Source organism: Schistocerca americana, chromosome 11, assembly GCF_021461395.2.
Source record: "Schistocerca americana isolate TAMUIC-IGC-003095 chromosome 11, iqSchAmer2.1, whole genome shotgun sequence".
In the NCBI taxonomy this organism is placed as follows: domain Eukaryota; kingdom Metazoa; phylum Arthropoda; class Insecta; order Orthoptera; family Acrididae; genus Schistocerca; species Schistocerca americana.
Window position 1 is genome coordinate 124691941 of NC_060129.1, and position 22232 is coordinate 124714172.

The 22232-nt window shown below is 43.2% G+C and overlaps 1 protein-coding gene across 1 annotated transcript in view; it reads left to right on the forward strand.

The window, feature by feature from the left end:
- Nucleotides 1–17363, forward strand: part of LOC124553362 — a 122988-nt gene extending 105625 nt beyond the window's left edge. The window contains exon 7 of the mRNA XM_047127235.1: nt 14420–17363. Within this exon, the coding sequence (XP_046983191.1) occupies nt 14420–15909 (1490 nt within the window). The 3' untranslated portion in view covers nt 15910–17363. The remainder of the gene's footprint in view (nt 1–14419) is intronic.
- Nucleotides 17364–22232: the final 4869 nt, after the last annotated feature.

The window sequence follows — 22232 nt, forward strand, 5'->3', positions numbered from 1 at the left end:
GTGGACGTACCGCCGAATTGCTCAACACGTGGGGCGTGAGCTCTCCACAGTACATCGATGTTGTCGCCAGTGGTCGGTGGAAGGTGCACGTGCCAGTCGACCTGGGACCGGACCGCAGCGACGCACGGATGCACGCCAAGACCGTAGGATCCTACGCAGTGCCGTAGGGGACCGCACCGCCACTTCCCAGCAAATTAGGTACACTGTTGCTCCTGGGGTATCGGCGAGGACCATTCGCAACCGTCTCCATGAAGCTGGGCTACGGTCCCACACACCGTTACGCCGTCTTCCGCTCACGCCCCAACATCGTACAGCCCGCCTCCAGTGGTGTCGCGACAGGCGTGAATGGAGGGACGAATGGAGACGTGTCGTCTTCAGCGATGAGAGTCTCTTCTGCCTTGGTGCCAATGATGGTCGTATGCGTGTTTGGCGCCGTGCAGGTGAGCGCCACAATCAGGACTGCATACGACCGAGGCACACAGGGCCAACACCCGGCATCATGGTGTGGGGAGCGATCTCCTACACTGGCCGTACACCACTGGTGATCGTCGAGGGGACACTGAACAGTGCACGGTACATCCAAACCGTCATCGAACCCATCGTTCTACCATTTCTAGACCGGCAAGGGAACTTGCTGTTCCAACAGGACAATGCACGTCCGCATGTATCCCGTGCCACCCAACGTGCTCTAGAAGGTGTAAGTCAACTACCCTGGCCAGCAAGATCTCCGGATCTGTCCCCCATTGAGCATGTTTGGGACTGGATGAAGCGTCGTCTCACGTGGTCTGCACGTCCAGCACGAACGCTGGTCCAACTGAGGCGCCAGGTGGAAATGGCATGGCAAGCCGTTCCACAGGACTACATCCAGCATCTCTACGATCATCTCCATGGGAGAATAGCAGCCTGCATTGCTGCGAAAGGTGGATATACACTGTACTAGTGCCGACATTGTGCATGCTCTGTTGCCTGTGTCTATGTGCCTGTGGTTCTGTCAGTGTGATCATGTGATGTATCTGACCCCAGGAATGTGTCAATAAAGTTTCCCCTTCCTGGGACAATGAATTCACGGTGTTCTTATTTCAATTTCCAGGAGTGTATTTAGTGTATGACTATTGAATGTCAGAGGTGGGTCTACCCCTGTTAAATTCAGATTTAATAAGATGTCATATCCCGCACGACTTGTTTCATTACCTGTCAAAAGTAAATGCGCTTGATTACATAGGGAGCTTTACTTCATTTTCCGATTATGGAGACTTTAATTTTGCATCTCAAGGGTAGGCCCAACAATAAACACAACCTCCCACCTCACAAATGTACAATGTGGCCTCTGGTGGATCGTTGCAGAGTAATTGCTTTTCGTTTTGTTTCTTACCTCTCCTCTATCTCTGTAGCTGCGCTGAATACACCTCGATGCATTCGGACACGGTCACGGTGCTCACTGCTCGTGACAGTGATGTCCACTCTACTCTCCACCGTCAATCACAAGAGAAAGCAACGACGCTGAGATCATGAATTTATTTCAAACATCGTACACATTTAGTAGGCACTACTCTGGCAATTCCAAGAAAACCACAAGAGAAGTTTTACATGTTAATTATATACCTGGTGTATGAGCACAAGACTTCATGGTGGTGAAGTGGTTACCACTCGAGCTGGGTAAAGTGAAAGTGTATGAGGTGACGGTTCGTCTCCCGCTCAAGCCTTCATTTTGGTAAATTCTAAGGTACTCAGTAAATTTGTATCTACACTATTTGTTCTCCTTACATTAGCAATGTGTCGCCCCTATGCAGTTTAACTGGCAAATGGGGCCTGCCGCTGTGTCTGCAGCTCGATGCGTCAAATTGCAAAGTAGTTCCGGGTACCTTACCAGACTGCATGTATAAGGGATTTCACAAATCGCAACAGAGATACATTTTCAGGAGAACTCTATGCCTTTCTACATTTACTTGTCAATAATTACAAATATGTTTGTTCTAATGTTTAAATTTAATTAAAAAGAGTAAGTAGTCAAACTTCATGCAAATACATGTTTTTTTTAAGTGATATTACCTCTCAAATGCCATATAAATTAGATAATATGACCAGTGATGAAAAAAATGTAGATTAACAATTGAGGCTGAGCGGGAGTCGAACCATCACCTCATCAATGTTCATCTTAAGAAAGTCGAGCGCTAACCGTGTGACCTGTACGAGCTCCAACCCCTTCCATCCACACACAGATACATCCATTCCTCCTCGCTATTGCCAGTCAATCAAAAAAGAGACTTACCTCAATTGTACTTTATTCTCAAGCCTCCTGTTCCTATTTCCAACAACCCACAGTGAAGAATTTGAGTGGAGCAATAAATCAGAACGTTGTTTCAATACACAAATTTCAAAAAATCCAAGATAGGGAACTAGCTCAATTGTGCTTCTTACACCCACACCCTCTCCACTCCTCTCTAGCCAGTCAGAGTGGAGTATTAAAATGATCCGTAAAAATGACAACAAGCTGCATTATTTACATAAAATTGCATAAAGACATAACTCCCCTTCAATCAGAGGTTAGTATTTTGGTTGGTTCAAATGGCTCTGAGCACTATGGGACTCAACTGCGGAGGTCATTAGTCCCCTAGAACTTAGAACTAGTTAAACCTAACTAACCTAAGGACGTCACACACATCCATGCCCGAGGCAGGATTCGAACCTGCGACCGTAGCGGTCTTGCGGTTCCAGACTGCAGCGCCTTTAACCGCACGGCCACTTCGGCCGGCGGTTAGTATTTTAACCTCCATCAAACTGAAAGAGCCAGTTACAATGTAACCTCTTCTAAGCTGTGCTCAAAAGTAGTTGTACATCTCAATTACCTATATATATATATATATAAAAAAGCACAACACACACTTAAAAATTTATCTGAATTGTGTAAAAATGCTGTTAACTATTTTTTCATTGATAAGTTCAAAAATCGTTTATGAAGAAGTTTGTCATTCACATCTATGAATTACATTGGAAACTATACATCATTCAGTATGAAAAAATTGAACAAGTGTGTGTGATGGTGATTATATATGTGGTGATACGATAGGAGATGACATGTCGCTCTATGAACCATCAATAATACTTCCCGAGATTGAAATGACAATACCCCTTACGTATTTTAGACATGGAAATACTACTGTAACATTTGGCAATCATCATAGAAAAACTTAGATGTGGAAATAATTAATTTGAAGATCCTTTGTGCTCGAAAAGTGTATGGAAGCCTACATATAACATGCACAACACGGGATGAATTGGATGACATTCTAAGCAGCTGCAAAATTGCCCAGACTGCTGTCAAACGATTGGCGGATGCTGTGAACTGGTGTGTTGGAAGAGCTTCCAAGTGTCGTGCACCTGTGATACTGTTACCAGAGGTACTTCTATGACTATCCTCTCATGTGGATCCTCGCTGCTCTGTGGAAACAACACAATCCGTCACTAATCGTCCACTTGGCTGCGAGTGGCTTGTCAATGGAAGATCTAGGCATCCTGTGTAGGGTGGATGGGGACCAGGGAGGACTCAGGATGTTGTACCAATCCCCCTGATCAACAAGTCTTAGGTTCTGTCTTTCATTGAAAACGAAACTGAGCCAGTGGGACTCACTTCACCGTTTTGGGAAAACCTGTGTTGTCTGGTGTTGTTGTCTGGTGTCAAGAGGAGGTAAACGCAACAGGTAGGGGTTCATTAATCGTCAGCAGTTCAAATGTAAGGCAAATGATGGTACCCCTTATGGAAATAGCAGCAAGGGACAGGGAAGGGCACCAGGTGCACTCAGCTTGTACACCTGTGGGCGTCATTCAGCATGCTGGAGAGGCTATTCTGGCAGCCATTGAGGGAACAAGGTGCAACCAACTGCAGACTGTGACACACGGGGGGACATATGACGCCTGTCATCTGGCCTTGGAAATCATTCTTGGGTCATTCCAGCAACTGGCAGAGCAGGTTGAGAAGACCAACCTTGTGCATGGAGTTTCAGCAAAGCTCACGCTTTGCAACATTGTCCCCAGAACTGATTGTGGCCCTTTGGATCTAAGTTGCCATAGGGTTGAGAACTGCAGGATCCCCCCATATGCACCGTGCATCAGAGTCTGCTACTCAAGTAGCTGATTGTGTGTGGGGTGCAAACAAGTGTTTCTTACAATACTGCTACTGTGAACTGGTGTGTTGGAAGAGCTTCCAAGAGTCGTGCACCTGTGATACTGTTACCAGAGGTACTTCTATGACTATCCTCTCATGTGGATCCTCGCTACACCAAAAAGAAGTGCAGACGATAAATGGATATTCATTGGACAAATATATTATACTAGAACTGACATGTGATTACATTTTCACACAATTTCGGTGCATAGATCCTGAGAAATCAGTACACAGAACAACCACCTCTGGCCGTAATAACGGCCTTGATACGCTTGGGCATTGAGTCAAACAGAGCTTGGATGGCGTGTACAGGTACAGCTCCCCATGCAGCTTCAACACGATACCACAGTTCATCAAGAGTAGTAACTAGCATATTGTGACGAGCCAGTTGCTTGGCCACCATTGATAATTGGTGAGAGATCTGGAGAATGTGCTGGCCAGGGCAGCAGTTGAACATTTACTGTATCCAGGAAGGCCCGTACAGGACCTGAAACATGCGGTCATGCATTATCCTGCTGAAATATAGGGTTTCACAGGGATCGAATGAAGGGTAGAGCCATGGGTCGTAACACATCTGAAATGTAACATCCACTGTTCAAACTGCCGTCAATGCGAACAAGAGGTGACAGAGACGTGTAACCAAAGGAACCCCATACCATCACGCCAGGTGATACGCCAGTATGGCAATGATGAATACAAGCTTCCAATGTGACCAAGATGTCGTCAAACACGGATGCGACCATCATGATGCTGTAAAGAGAACCTGGATTCATCCGAAGAAATGACATTTTGCCATAAGTGCACCCAGCTTCCTCGTTGAGTACACCATCTCAGGGACTCCTGTCTGTGATGCAGTGTCAAGGGTAACTACAGCCACGGTCTCCAAGCTGATAGTCCATGCTGCTGCAAATGTCGTCGAGCTGCATATGGTTGTTGTCTTGCAAACGTTCCCATCTGTTGACTCAGGGATCGAGACGTGGCTGCATCATCTGTTACAGCCGTGTGAATAAGATGCCTGTCATCTCGACTGCTAGTGATGCGAGGCCGTTGGGATTCAGCATGGCATTCCGTATTACCCTCCTAAACCCACTGATTCCATATTCTGCTAACAGTCATTGGATCTCGACCAACGCGAGCAGCAATGTCGCGATATGATAAACCACAATCGCCATAGGCTACAATCCGACCTTTATCAAACTCGGAAACGTCATAGTACGCATTTCTCCTCCTTACACGAGGCATCACAACAACGTTTCACCAGGCAATGCCGGTCCACTGCTTTTTGTGGATGAGAAATCGGTTGGAAACTTTCCTCATGTCAGCATGTTGTGGTTGTCGCCACTGGCGCCAACCTTGTGTAAATGCTCTGAGAAGCTAATCATTTGCATACCACAGCATCTTCTTCTTGTCAGTTAAATTTCGCATGTGTAGCACGTCATCTTCGTGGTGTAGCAATTTTAATGGCCAGTAGTGTACGTAGAACAGATAGTTAGGAACCCTACTCATTACGAAAGTATGTTGAATCTAATGACAACAAACAGACCAGACCTCTTTGAGGAAGTACTCATCGACACTGTTATCAGTGACCATGATGTGGTTGTGGCAACAATGATTACCAAGGTACCAAGGACAACCAGATCAAGCAATAAGATATATATGTCCACTAAACTAATTAATAAATCAGTATTGTCATATCTCAATGAAGAACTTGAAACTTTCGGCACAGGGCAGGAGCATACAGAGGAACTACGGCTCAAGTTTAAATGAATAGTTGTGCATTAACTGGATAGATATATATGCAGTAGAGCAGTTCATAATGGGAGGGAACCTCCATTGTACACAGAACCAAAATCATTGGTCATGTGAAACCCAACTAGCCCTCTTCTCACGTGACATACTAAGGGCTTTGGATCAAGGCAGTCAGATAACTGCAATATTTCTTGATTTCCGAAAAGCATTTGACTCAGTACCCCACCTATGCTTACTGTCAAAAGTATGATCATATGGGGTATCAAGCGAAATTTGTGACTGGACTGAGGACCTTTTGGTAGGAGGGACACAGTGTGCTATTTCGGATGGAGAGTCATCGTCAGATGTAGAACTGACTTCAGATTTGCCCCAGGAAACTGTGTTGGGACCGTTGCTGTTCATGTTGTATGCTGATGACGTTGCAGACAAAATTAATAGTAACCTCATACTTCTTGCAAATGATGCAGTTACCAGTGATGAGGTACTGTCAAAGAGTAGCTGCATAAATACTGTCAGTAGCGGTGTAAATACTGTCACGTCCTGATAAGATTTCAAAATCATGCAAAGACCGATAACTTGCTTTAAATGTTCAGAAAGGTAAAATTGTGCTTTTCACAAAATGAAATACGTAGTATTCTATGATCATGATATCAGTCAGTCACTGTTGGAATCGGCCAACTCATAGAAATACCTCATATATCTCAAATGCCTCATACAAATACCAAGTAAGAGTGATTTCAGGTGTGCTGCAGGGGACTGTCGTAGGACCGTGGCTATTCACAATATACATAAATGACCTTGTGGATAACATCGGAAGTTCACTGAGGCTTTTTGCAGGTGATGCTGTGGTATATTGAGAGGTTGTAACAATGGAAAATTGTACTGAAATCCAGGAGAATCTGCAACGAATTGACACATGGTGCAGGGAATGGCAATTGAATCTCAATGAAGACAAGTGTAATGTGCTGCGAATACATAGAAAGAAAGATCCTTTATCATTCAGCTGCAATATAACAGGTCAGCAACTGGAAGCAGTTAATTCCATAAATTATCTGGGAGTAGGCATTAGGAGGGATTTAAAATGGAATGATCATATAAAGTTGATCGTCAGTAAAGCAGATGCCAGACTGAGATTCATTGGAAGAATCCTAAGGAAATGCAATCCAAAAACAAAGGACGTAGGTTACAGTACACTTGTTCGCCCACTGCTTGAATACTGCTCACCAGTGTGGGACCCATACCAGATAGGGTTGATAGAAGAGATAGGGAAGATCCAACGGAGAGCAGCGTGCTTTGTTACAGGATCATTTAGTAATCGCGAAAGCACTATTGAGATGAGAGATAAACTCCAGTGGAAGACTCTGCAGGAGAGACGCTCAGTAGCTCGGTACGGGCTTTTGTTGAAGTTTTGAGAACATGCCTTCACTGAGGAGTCAAGCAGTATATTGCTCCCTCCTACGTATATCTTGCGAAGAGACCATGAGAATAAAATCAAAGAGATTAGAGCCCACGCAGAGGCATACCGGCAATCTTTCTTTCCACGAACAATTCGAAACTGGAAGAGAAGGGAGAACCGATAGAGGTACTCAGGGTGCCCTCCGCCACACACCGTGAGGTGGCTTGCGGAGTATGGATGTAGATGTAGATGTAGATGTACTTTGTAGGGATGTGAAATGGAATGATCACATAGGCTCAAACATGGGTTAAGCAGGTAGCAGACTTTGGGTTATTGGTAGAATAATGGAGAAGTGCAATCAGTCTACAGAGGATATTGCTTACAGATCACTCATGCGACCACTTCTGGAATATTGCTGAAGTGTTTGGGACATGTACCATATAGGACTAAGAGGGGATATTGAATGTATACAGAGAAGACCAGCACAAATGGTAACAGGTTTCTTTGATTTATAGCAACTGTATAATGCTAATTCATTAATCACACTGTATTAGCTGACATTGGTTCTAAAGTATCTATGGAGAGTATGTTTCATAGTCGTTTTATAATTTCATAGTCAATGATATACAGCTAGCAGTGTAATTCACAGATGCGACTGTTGGACAAGTCCATCCACGATATTTGAAGTTAGCAATGAAATCAGGCAGGCAGGAGTACCCAACAAACTGATGAGACTGGTTCAAATGACTTTGAGAGGAACAGTGTGCGAAGTAAAGGGTGAGGTCACTATTCTGTTTAATGTCGCTTTGGAGAGGGTAATGCGAAAGACACAAAGCAGCAACCCTGGGAGAACACTGTTTAACAGAGTGATGCAAGATCTCATGTATGCATATGATACCGATTTGTTATCCAGGAGGAAAGAGGACCTGGAAGAAAAGCTTGAAAAATTAGGAAGATATAGAGTGGAGATAGGGCCAATGATTAATCAGTCAGAGACCAAGTATATGTTAACATACAGGAAGAAGTATGGCGAAGGAGAAAGAAGCGTGGCTTTGAATGGGAAAGAGCATGAATGCTGTGAGAGCTTTAAATATCTTGGGTCAGTGGTAACTGAGAATAATGATATGAGAAAAGAAATATGTGCAAGGACTGCAGCACTGATTGAAGTATTTAAAGCAAGAACCCTTAGTAGGAATCTGAAGCTGATTGTATAGTGCAGAGACTTGGACAGTCATGAGGATTTGTTAGTAGAATGGAAAGGAGGATACTAAGGAAAAATCTATGGACCAGTGAAAGATAGGGGTTTTTGGCAAATCAGAAATAGTAAGGGAGATATGAGCATTGTATAACAAACCAGATATGGTGACAGAAGTAAAGGTTAATAGAATGCGTTGGTTGGTACATCATAAAAAAAAAGGATGGAGAGCAAAACAGACAAGAGAGCATTCAATGGCAAATCAGGTGGACACCATATATGGAGCAGACCAAGGACCAGATGGTTAGATAACGAGGAGGAGGACGAGTTGAGAAGAATGGGGGTTAGAAGATAGAGACCTAAGGCAGCCAGCAGAGAAGAGTTGGCAGGGATTGTCTAGGAGGCCAAGGTGCTGCATGGGGTGTAGTGCCAGGGAGTAAATAAGTGATGAAATCATAATTGACAACATTTTTACACAATTCACACATTTTAAATGTTTGATGTATTTCTAGACAAATAATTCATTTCATTTGGATACTTTTGAGTACAAGCCCGATGGGCTACAGTCTAACTTGGTCTTTCTGGTTCATTATGCAGTGTGTGTGTGTGTAGATAATGCAACTTGACATAGATAATGCAACTTGGCTTCATTTTTACACGTTATTTAAATACTGCACTATGATTGGCTGGAGAGCAGGGGGAGGGGGTGTTTTGTATGAAGTACAATTTAGATAGCTTCCTTCTTTTTTTTTACCACATTCTGAGCAGATGAATCATTTCATTTTAATACTTTGTTGCAGTCAGTTAGAAAGAGAAGAGGAGGAAGAAGGTGGGACAAAAACACAATTGAGTTAGTTCCCTCATCTTGGTTTTTTTTAATTGATCAAGAGGAGAGGGGAGGAGGGGAGATTTTTTATTTCCCCATCAACACAACTGGGTTTGTTCTGTCATCTTGGGTTTATTTATTTATTTAAAAGCACATTCTGTTGCCCCATTTTAATAGTTCACAGTGATTGGTTGGAAAGATGAGGGGAGAGATGTTTCAAATTTTCTACTAGCACAAATGTATGTTGAGAATTTTTAATTGGCTGTTTCATTTTAAACAGCTTGCCATGATTTGTTGGAGGCAGGGAGAGGGGGTCAGTGATAGGCCTTTTAATTTTCCATTAAGTAAATTGTGTCAGTTATGAAATCTTGGAATTTTTGATTGGTTCTTTCATTTCTTATTGTCTGGAGATAGGAAGGAGGAGATAGAAGGAAGCGAGGCAAGGGGTACAAGTCACAACTAGGCAAGTTGGCTTTTTCCTACAAATTTTTAAACTGCTGCTATTCCACAATTTTTTGCCATCTGCCAATTGAATTTTTAAATTTCCCACTATTTTATGCATTGGGAGATAGGTCTAATTTGTATTTACCAACAATTTTTTTTGTATTTCTCACTGCCACCCACATTCAATTTCTGAATTTGCTGCCGAAGCAATTCAGTCCCACAACTTTGGAGCTGACTAATTGTAGAAACTGGAACTTTGCACCGGGTTCTCTATAGCCAAACAACTCAAGGGATTTGTATATAGAACCCCCTGTGTTACATAGATCACAGTGTTCCTCCATGTCTTCTTGGAATCCTGCAAATTGTTCCTGACTCTAAGCTTCAAAAGGACTCTTCAGCACTTTTACACAAGTTTTCATCAGTTTTTTTAACACTGAATTGTTGAGGACTTCATAATTCCTAATAATGAGTTGCTGACATGCTAAGAACCGGAACTTGTTGTACTCTTTTTAATGGGACTGGAGGTGCTCCAGAATGATGCTCCATCCAGGGTGAGACTGGTCATTAAGGAACTGACACATCTTAATATCAAAGTGTGCTGGAGCTCCATCCTACTGTAGCCATCCATGATTACCTTGTCTTCAGGCTGAGGTGTACACCATGTTTGTGAAGCAGTTTAATAACATTCATGCACTGTTCAAAAAACTACCGTCCTAGCAGCTACTGTGGTGACACATGTATAATGTGTGAGGGTTTCCTCCCAACTCTTACATGTAATAGGCATTTTCCTTAACCCAGAAAATAATATTCTTCCTGTGAAATATTTGATACACACTACTGCCCATTAAAATTGCTGCGCCAAGAAGAAAAGCAGATGATAAACAGGTATTCATTGGACAAATATATTATACTGGAACTGACATGTGATTACATTTTCACGCAATTTGGGTGCATAGATCCTGAGAAATCAGTACCCAGAACTACCACCTCTGGCCGTAATAACGGCCTTGATACACCTGGGCATTGAGTCAAACAGAGCTCGGATGGCGTGTACTGGTACAGCTGCCCATGCAGCTTCAACACGATACCACAGTTCATCAAGAGGAGTGACTGGCATATTGTGACGAGCCAGTTGCTCGGCCACCATTGACCAGACGTTTTCAATTGGTGAGAGATCTGGAGAATGTGCTGGCCAGGGCAGCAGTCGAATACTTTCTGTATCCAGAAAGGCCCGTACAGGACCTGCAACGTGCGGTCGTGCATGATCCTGCTGAAATGTAGGGTTTCGCAGGGATCGAATGAATGGTAGAGCCACGGGTCGTAACACATCTGAAATGTAACGTCCACTGTTCAAAGTGGCGTCAATGCAAACAAGAGGTGACCGAGGCGTGTAACCGATGGCACCCCATACCATCATGCCGGGTGGTATGCCAGTATCGCAATGACGAATACACGCTCCAATGCGCGTTCACCGAGATATCACCAGACACGGATGTGACCATTGTGATGCTGTAAACAGAATCTGGATTCATCCGAAAAAATGACGTTTTTCCATTCGTGCACCCAGGTTCGTCGTCGAGTACACCATCGCAGACGCTCCTGTCTGTGATGCAGCGTCAAGGGTAACCGCAGCCATGGTCTCCGAGCTGATAGTCTATGCTGCTGCGAACGCTGTCGAACTGTTCATGCAGATGGTTGTTGTCTTGCAAAGGTCCCCATCTGTGGACTCAGGGATCGAGACGTGGCTGCACGATCCGTTACAGCCATGCGGATAAGATGCCTGTCATCTTGACTGCTGGTGATACGAGGCCATTGGGATCCAGCACGGCGTTCCGTATTACCCTCCTGAACCCACCGATTCCATATTCTGCTAACAGTCATTGGATCTCGACCGACGCGAGCATCAATGTCGCGATACGATAAACCGCAATCGTGATAGGTTACAATCCGACCTTTATCAAAGTCGGAAACGTGATGGTACGCATTTCTCCTTCTTACACAAGGCATCACAACAACGTTTCACCAGGCAATGCCGGTCAACTGCTGTTTGTGTATGAGAAATCGGTTGGAAACTTTTCTCATGTCAGCACGTTGTAGGTGTCGCCACCGGCGCCAACCTCGTGTGAATGCTCTGAAAAGCAAATCATTGAAATACCACAGCATCTTCTTCCTGTTGGTTAAATTTTGTGTCTGTAGCACGTCATCTTCATGATGTAGCAGTTTAATGGCCAGTAGTGTACCACATATTTATTACATTACTACCGATCTGCCCAACAGCTTCTTATGGGTAGCACTATGTATCTACAGACCAGCAATTTGCAAGTTATACAGACCAACATTGGTCAAGAATAAGTCTATCTAATAGTGAATTCACATAAAAAATGCCTACTGCTGTTTCTGAACTTAGACTTAGCACACAGACAGGGAAATGAGATAGGAGAATTTCATTTCTAATATGTATTTATGGATGATTTCAAGGAATTCTGCCATTTGCCTTAAGATGCCAATGGCTTCATTTTCCGAGCTACAGGGTACTTTAATTGTTTATAATTCAGCCATGATGCAAGAAATATTTGTAAATTACATATACAGTGGACTTCCTCATGAATCGGTGTATCACTGAATCAAAGTCCCCTCAGTAGTTCATGGGATTAACCTTCACATACAGGGTACTTTAAGTTTTGTGTGGCTAACACTCTTGAGTGAGACAACACAGAAATTTGGCAACAAAGCACAGCAAGATGTAACTCGTTGCTCCATGTTGTTGTTAGATACATCAGTCACAAATACTGGCCTAACTCCTTTCATTTCAGTGTGTGTTTTAATGAGGTTAAACATTGTTAACTGCGTCATACCTTTGCATATTTACAGAGTAACTCTGTCACCATGGACGCACAACTCCAACAATGCATTTTTTTGAGATTACTGGTTTCGGTCTGCTTTAGACCATCTTCAGATCTCATACCATGGTGGTAGGTGGTGGCCGTGAATGGTGCAGGCACTACAACTTGAGCAGTTAGCGTTCGTGAAGCTGTAGCACCTGCTCCGTGCACCGGCACTGCCTACCATCATGGTATGAGGTCTTGAAGATGGTCTGCACCAGATTGAATCTGGTAACTTTAAAAAAAGTTTCTTGCAGTTGTAACTCTTTATGATCATTTTGTGTAGCATTCATTTAAGGGGGGTAGGACGTCAAATGGGCCGACTTGGAGCAGGAGAGTCACCACAGGACATTTTAATTTCTACTGTCTATACTTTTACAAATAAATGCATAAAACTTTGTCACTATGACCAGGAAGGATTGAGGACTCACACTCATCGCAGTGGAAGTTCAAAAAAGTAGTAAAATACCTTTTTTTACATGTGAAATTTCATCATTTTTCCTCTTATTACTGGCAGCATTTGTTGCTGTAGGTACACTTTTCTTCCTAAGTAAGAGAGATTCTTCGATGAATTTTTCATAGCATACAAACAGTAGTTACAGGTTTCCAGAATGAGATTTTCTCTCTGCAGCGGAGTGTGCGCTGATATGAAACTTCCTGGCAGATTAAAACTGTCTGCCCGACCAAGACTCGAACCCGGGACCTTTGCCTTTCGCGGGCAAGTGCTCTACCATCTGAGCTACTGAAACACAACTCACGCCCGGTCCTCACAGCTTTACTTCTGCCAGTATCTCATCTCCTACCTTCCAAACTTTACAGAAGCTCTCCTGCGAACCTTGCAGAACTAGCACTCCTGAAAGAAAGCATATTGCGGAGACATGGCTTAGCCACAGCCTGGGGGATGTTTCCAGAATGAGATTTTCACTCTGCAGCTGAGTGTGCGCTGATATGAAACTTCTTGGCAGATCTGAGCTACCATCGGTAGAGCACTTTCCCGTGAAAGGCAAAGATCCCGAGTTTGAGTTTCGGTCAGGCACACAGTTTTAATCTGCCAGGAAGTTTCAGTAGTTACAGGCATATGAAACTCTAGAATTTTCCAGATCTATTAAAAAACTGTGGAAAAAATTGAGATAATTAACTATAAAACTTGAATTTTTTCTAAACATGAAGTTTAAAATGTAACATTTCATTCATTTTTTCATAAACTAAATAACTTCTAGAGTTTCATACACCTGTAACTATGGTTTGTATGCTGTGCAAAAGTAATCGAAGAATCTCTTTTACTTAGGAAGAAAAGTGTACCTATAGCAACAAACGCAGCCAGTAGTAAGTGAAAAAATGATAAATTTCACATGTAAAAAAAAAGTGTTTTGTTACGTTTTTGAGTTTCCACTACTATGAATATGAATCCTGAATCCTTCCTGGTCATGCTGTTAAAGTTTTATGAATTTATTTGTAAAAGTATAGACAGTGGAAATTAAAATGTCGTGTGGTGCCTCTCCTGCTCCAAGTCGGCCCATTTGACGACCTACCCCCCCTTAATAAATCTGTTATATGACTCTGTAAATGTTAGAAGTTATGTTAACATCCCGTCTTACATCATTTGAGTTAATAATTCCTGGGCATTTGTTGGTTGCGACCTGCTCTAGCCATCGATCATCGATAATTCAGTTCCACAACTCCTAGTCTTATTGTGTAGAGGGGACTCTGATTTCAGCTACCTCCATTGTGTGAGCACTGCCTACTTGCTGTGACTATCTTGCAGACGAGGAGTGGCAGCTGGAGGACAGAAGCAACGCTACGCTCTCTGTGGACACCGACTGCATGCAGCTGTTGGCGAACGCCCTGGACCACCCCACGTGTCCACTGGAAGACCTGCCTCCAGAGACCATCCAGCAGCGCCAGCAGTGCCGTGTACAGCTGTGGGACGACATGGTGCAGAGGTCACCCCACATACCCGTCACCAGCTACCTGGCCTACACGCAGAGGGTGACCATCAACCTCTGCCTCTTGGCCTGGATGGCAGCGAACTCTTTCGGCATTTGTCAGGACGTCCCCTTCAGCATGATGCAGTCCGTACACGACGCTCGCTGCTATTTTGATAGTCCTGAAGACCGGTCGTGTCTGGAGTCGAATGCTACAGACGCCATCTGCTCCGTTTCCAGAGCTATTCTGTTGTTGAAGTGTGACGATTTTTCCTTCCACAAGAGTCTCGATGTATGCAGTGTCCACCTTTACACAAACGGATCGAACTCTACAACGGACAAGTTATCGGGGCTAGACGGGTATGAAAAGGCAACAGAAAGAACACTGAACTACAAAGATAGTCTAAGCTATGCCACCTTGAAATACAAGGATTTTAAAATTGACAGCTTAAAACCTTTAGAAATCTCATTTATAGCCGTGAATATTATTTTCCGCTTTCTGACTGCCGGAGTGTACACGTACCTTCCCCAGTTACGTAATTTGCCCGGAATGATATTCTTGTCATTCCAGGTGACGGGTATAGTCCAGATCCTGTGTTCTGAGGTCATGTATCGCATGGCCGGTGTCCCCGACTTGGCTACGGCAGTGCTGGTCGATAGTGCCCTCACACTCCTCAGTTGTATCTGGCTAAACTCGTTCTGCTACCAAATGTATGCATGCATTCGCCACCTGAGGCTTCCTAACGACTTACTACCTGCTGAAGCGAGAAAGGCATTTCGCCGACAGGTGCTGTACGCATTAATAGCGTGGAGTATAGTATGTGGAGCAAGTATAGCTTTGGAAAAGACGAGCAGATATTACCTGGTCCATAGTCGGATAATATTTCTGGTGGGCATTTCACTGTCTATAGGTTACAATTTGGTCTGTCTCGGACTAGTGGGGTACATGTACCTACGTAATAAGAAATCCATGACTCAACTCAAAATTTATAGTGACGATAAATTTGGCTCCAAGAGACAACTTTTTTATGTGTCAGTTAAGACTATCATCTTAAGTGGGGTATGCATAATTATTAGAATTGGGTTCCACCAGGCTGAAGGCATAGCACAGTTCGTATATTACGTGCACATAGCTACCATGGTTCAGGGACCACTGCTGTTCGTTTTTTTCATTTGTAACGAAGCAACGCTCCCCCTTCTCAAGAACAGACTACTGGCGTGTTGGAACCCACACGTCATCAGTCTGCAGCAAGAACTGTGTTCGACAGCTGAGAGAAATTTGGCGCTGAGGCGAAACAAACAGTTTCTGACTGTAGAATCCTCACTGTAAAATGTCCACGAGTATTCTTCTCAAAAGGCTGTCTTCATTGTAGACGTTACTGAAGCGAGTGATCAGCTGTAAGGATTGTATCTAACTAGTACGACAAAATTAATTGCGTCTGATATTGTACAACAAGTGCATCAGTTTTCCAGTTTGTTCTTTATATATAACTGCATGCTTATTTATACTTGGTAGCTTCTTTCTATATATTTTAATGCGCAGCAAGTAATTAATTATTATAATTGAATCAGAATGAAAATAAGAAGAAAGTTCTTGTCCTACTTCCTCTACTCGGAATATGTTTAAGAACAATTTAATATATCTAACATTGGTGAAAGACGACAACAATGACAGGACTTCTGTAAATTATTTTAACCATCGTTTCCTAAAGCAAAACTGGCAGAATGAACTCTCACAGAGTATTTCCAGGAATTTTTGTTTTTTTTTCCTGATTCAAACGAAGCTTTTAGCAGACACCAGCATTTGTCTTATTCTGAGAACTGCACAATCATTTAGCACACAATTAACTGCAAAGTTATGCCTCGTCTTGTGTCTCGGTGTAAATGGAACGGCACGAGCTGTGATGTTTGACTTGTGCAAGCTGTCACTTTTTCTGGAACTTTGAAATGAGTTTCACCTCAGGCAACACTCCGTGTACCTCAAAATTATCAGATTGTACCATATTAAACTACATCTTGAGACGGAAGTTTTCATTACGTGTTTATTTATTTATATATTTCATTAATTACTATTATTTATGGTATGTGAAATATGAAAATTATAGATATGTGCATAAAATTATACATGTATATGATTTTTCATATCAGTACTATGACAACATAAATCAACAGCAACGTAAAATTAGAGGAACAGGAAGAGACAACTGAAGGGCAGCAGTGTGAGGAAGGACGTGTAACAGCTTTTGCTATGCTGATTAGTGGTTTGATTTGAGAATATGGGACAAATATTTACAGTAAAGAACTCTAAAAAATAACTGTCAGTGTGAAATATTCTTCGAAGTGAATGTATTGAAGATAGTGTTACACCAGATTGGAGTAGCGTCGTTTGTGAGATGGGACGGTGGCTTGTTGAGTGAGTGAGAGACACGAAAAGGAAGTACAGAAGATTTTAACATATATGCAAATGGACCCGGTGTCTGTGTGATGTTAATATCCAGACCAAATGAACACCCTGCCATAAATGCTACTACATAGATTAGATTTTCAGGCATTGTCTAATTACAGCACTCATCACTCATTTGCCAGCCAGTAGTAATATCAACAGCGATTTAGTGATATTTAAGAAGCACGAGTTGCCATACTGGATACAGCGGAAGCACAGATTGTGTCACCACTCACCATCCTCATATGTCATGAGGTAGGGTGAGAGGTGACTACGTCTTTCATCAGAGAGAAACACTGATGGTACAAGTCAACCAATGTACATCACTTGTGCGTAGCAAATGTAGCAAGCATGAATATTTGAAAGATTATACACATTAAAGACTTCTCTCCCATGTTTCTTGATGCAAGTTATTTTAGAAGAAATTAATTCCACAGTTGTTGTATTAACTTGGTGGTACTATAGCAAATACACTACTCAGACAAGCACTAGGTGCAAACTATACTCATGTTCAGAAGAAACAGAACACTGTTAATGACTGGAGATAGGAATTTCATATTCACAGGACATGTTCTGCAGAAATGATTATCAATTCAGACACCTCGGTTCAGCATGTGTCCTGTCCCCTGATAGGCACAGGATCTGCGATTAGCCCTCATAACTTGTTCCATGCGTGATGGGATCGATGTATGTAAGGTGTGAAAGGCTTCCTGTGGTATAGCAATCCATTCTCCATTTACCTGGTTCTGGATCATAGCACTGCAGCTGTCATTCCAACACAACCCACTCATTTGCGACTGGCGACAAGTCTGGCGATCTGGCGGGAGACGGGCAAAAGGCTGATATCCAGTGACACCAAGAAGGCATGTGTTGCAGCATGTGGTCGTACATTGTCTTGCTGAAAAATGGCTTCTGGAGTGTTGTGCAGAAAGGGTATGGCTACAGGTCGCAGAATGTCATTCACGTAGGCCACACCGGTATCAGTGCCCTGGATATGCATCATCCGTGGTTTGAGGTTTGCGGATGTACCCAGTGGCACCCCACACTGTATGGCCTCGAGTTGCCACTGTATGTCTTGTGTGAATGCGATCACTGTGATGCCACTTGTAAACTCCCCCTTCCTAATCGGTTTACTGGATTGCGATATAATTTGCCGTGATCGCATATGTCTAATGAAATTTGACCGGCAGTAAGGGTACTGTTACTGGAGGAAAATAATACCAGTTAGCAGGAGGAAAGTGTACAACAGGCCCTTCTGAAGGAAGAATCTACTCTAAATACTGATAATAACTCTGTCTTTATTCTTTTCGGCATACTTGGTCTTTACTATTTTCAAGCACATTTCCTCACTTTATACTTTTACAAATATTCTATCTTCTTTCATCCTTCTGCATCTTGAAAGTAGCACAAATTCAGATTCGTTTTCTCATAACAAGCCGTCATCCACATCAAAGTCGTTTGAGAAAATTTCGTCCGGCTCTGTCACCGAAAGCAGTTTATCTAGTGGTTTTTTTTAAATTTCCCATTATTGGACATTTATAATTCCTTCCTGTTCTGGCTTTGTTAAATTTTGACCCCAACACTGCAAACTTTTCATCAATTTCTTCTATTAACGAACCTTGTATTACCAATAATTCGCTAACTGTCACGTCAGGTAAATTTTCTTCAGAATGATAGCTGTCATCTTCCAAATCGCTTGCAGAAAAGTGCTCTGTTTCTGCTTCTAATTCTTCTCTCAAACTCACGCAGCCCACACCACTCCCGTATGACTGTATGACGTCAGCCTTAACCTCGTAGATGTAAATCTACGTGGCTTTCAATTACTCGTACCCAGTCATCATCAGCAAACTCGTCTTGCCTCTCTTCAGAAATTTTGCCTTGGTTTTCTTTTGGACCAGTGTCGTCGGGGTTGCTGCTTCAATTACTAGAACATTTGGACAAGCTTACGACTTTGGTGCGGAGCTTTCTGTTTCTTCATATAGGCTAGTTTCATGCGGATTGAGAAGCGTCCGCTCTCCTCATTTGCACACCTTCCATCCAATCCTCTGTAGTCTTCAGTCAGTTGTATATCTGCCCGAACTGACCTAACCACACCTCCTCACATTCCGCATTGCCCTGAACGATAATGGAAGTTTTTTCTGATATCGGCTTCTTTAATTATGCCAGTGAATTATACTGTACAGGAGCCTGCGGTACCGTTGTTGCTTTAACGTCAGCAGTCTCTTCCTTAATGACCAGCCTCTAGTTTCACTGTTATTACAGACAGTGATCACTTTGTCAGCTGCTGTTTCATATTCATATATTGTTACTGTGTCTGCGTTACTCACTCTGTCTTCTTGCAGATTCTCCCATTGCCAATTTATCCACTCGGATCTGTCACAGCAATGTTGCCTAGGCTTTATTATGGGCCACCAAGGTCTTTCCAGACCAGCACAGCTAATGGTTACCCTGATTAAGTACGACAGGCCTGTTTCTATACATCTGTCAAAATTGCTGATTATGCTGCTACCCTCTAACATTCTGTTAAGAACCGTGTAATATTCACATGATACTGACCTCTGTCATTTCTACTATTATTGTTCTCACTATGACTGTCGTTATACTGATGTGAGTTATTACCACGGTGGTGGCTACCATTAGTGCCATTGTTATTGTTGTTGTGATTATTGATACTGTTGTGGTAATTGTTGCTTTTACCACGACTTTTAAAATTTTCACGATTATTCCACCAAATATCTTCATCTATGACCTTTTCTAAGAATGCAGTAACTGTTCTGTAACTACTGTCTATGTTCCTCTTGGAATCATCTGGAAGCTTCTTCCAAAAACTCCTAGACAATCTGCGATTCAGTCCGTTGGTCACGCAAATATTCCAGGCTGCGGATCCAATATTCACAGAATTCTTTCATTTAGCTGTGCGAGTTTGCGTCAGAGTTTTGATACTATGAACTAGCGAGCGCCATTCACTCTCCTGCTTCTGCCCTGACCAATCTTATTTCAAGAACACATTCTTAAATTCTCGAAAGCTCAAGTTTACATCAAGGTTTAAGCCCCATCGCTTAGCCTCACCCACTAGCACGTAGATTACACCGTTAATTTTTCTCTTACCTGTTCACGATTCAGGCAATACCCTTTTGCAATTTTTAATGAAGCCGGTAGCGTGCAGTCCACCCTGCTTTTTGAGGGTTTCCTCACATTCTCCAGTCTGTATCGGCATCAGCTGAGGTCACAATTCGTATGGTTTTGATGTTCTTTTTTTTTCTATTTGGGGTTGCCTTGTACTTACTTGCATTTTTCATGAAGTTTTTTTGTTCAGAATCACTAATACTTTCTTTCTTTCTTTTGCTGGTGCCCTGTCCCGCAGTTTCGCAGGGTCGGCACTGTTAGGAACGGATTTGGCAAGGTTAGTTATAAGGGGTGGCCGGATGCTCTTCCTGCCACCACCCTGCACCCCCCGGGACAGAATTAGTGTAACCCAACTGTCTGCGTCGAGTGTAATCCATGGAATAGTGCGAGTATGTTCAGATGTCTGCGAGTCGTGTAACTGAGGCGGAACGTGGGGACCAGCCCGGTATTCACCTAGTGGGATGTGCAAAGCCACCTAAAAACCACATCCAGGCTGTCCGACACACTGGCCGACGTCGGTAATCCGCCGGGCGGATTCAATCCAGGGCCGGTGCACGTACCCGAGTCCAGGAAGCAGCGCATTAGTGCTCTCAGCTAACCTGGTGGGTTTCAGAATCACTAATACTATCACCCCTCAAAGCACTGAACTTTCCTCCTGACTCACCCTGTATTAATGTACATATTTACTCATTCCATATCTCAGAACAGTTTTCTTCTGGGTATGATCTACAGAACATGAAACATGATGAATGAATAGATAATGATACCTGCCTCTATAGCCTGTAGTGGATCGAGAACAGCTTATTCATTCTCTCCAGTCATACCTTGAATTGAGACATCCTACCCAAGGTCCTCACAACCCCTCCCAAAGTGGTACCCTACCCCGTTAGTGGCTGGGCCAGGCCACCTATGACACCAGCAGTGTCACATACCAGTATTGTTGCAAACATCGCACATCCTTTTATCTCAGTATGACCACCAACCATCTGTTCTCTATGATGAATGGCCACTGCTGCCCAAGGACTAAGTTGACCAACTGGTGGCAAAGCATGCAGCTGAGCACCCCATGTTTAATTTCAGTGGCTGCTTCACAATCTGGCCTATCTGTATCTTTCCCTCAATCTCCTATGCAGATGAGAGTTATTCTTGTAATACATCCTTCAGTCCCATAATCGTCCTCACCTCATTCTGCAGTAAGCCATTGTCCAGCACCCTTCTACCCAACAGTTTCTTCTTTCTCCATCCTGTCACCCTGTTCCAGTTCATTTGGCCTTGTCACCTTCAGATGTGATGCTCCCCACTGGCTCCAACAACTGCATCACATGCCTAGTGTGTGTACCTACCAGCCCTCCCTAACCACATTCCTAGCAGGCAAAATGGCTGTCTCCCTCTGAGCCTCTAGTCACACAACCCCAATCTCTCTCTCGTAGACTCCCGGCCTTCTCTTCCTCCAACCACCCCAGGCGCAGCTCGTAATTAAAGGCTCTGAGGCGGAGCCGCCCCAAAATATATGCTAAAGTAAATTTCGCAAGAATGTATCACATAATTTAAATTATCAGGATGAATTTCGCATAATTCCCATTAAAATAATGACTGTCAACGTTTTTGGAACTGTTTGTATGGATAGATGTTTTCCGAACGGTTAGTAGTGTTTAGGCTGCGCCTTGGAACATCCGTAAGCTGCATGTAGTAGCGGTTTGGGGGCGTGGCTTCTACAAAGTACTGCTCTTTATGGGCGACCCGAAGGCTCAGACCTTGCAGCCTAAGGGTGTCATACCAACCACCACACGTTTTTCACGTTCCACTATCTATGTAACAAAGGAATGTAGAGTGGCCGAAACTTCGCTATCCAATCTCTACTACGCTTCGATGTGTCATCAATCGACATTTAGTATTATTGTTTCGATAATGTTTTATGTAGTTGTTTTGTTTCTGCCATTGGCTATTTTATCTACATTTAGAATAAGTTTGCAAATATCCCGCCAGAGTGCACTAGACTACAGTAACATAACAGTACTGCCATCTAGTGAGAGCTTCATAAGTGAGGACAAAGCGCGCGAAATTTGCCCCGTTACTTTACTTTC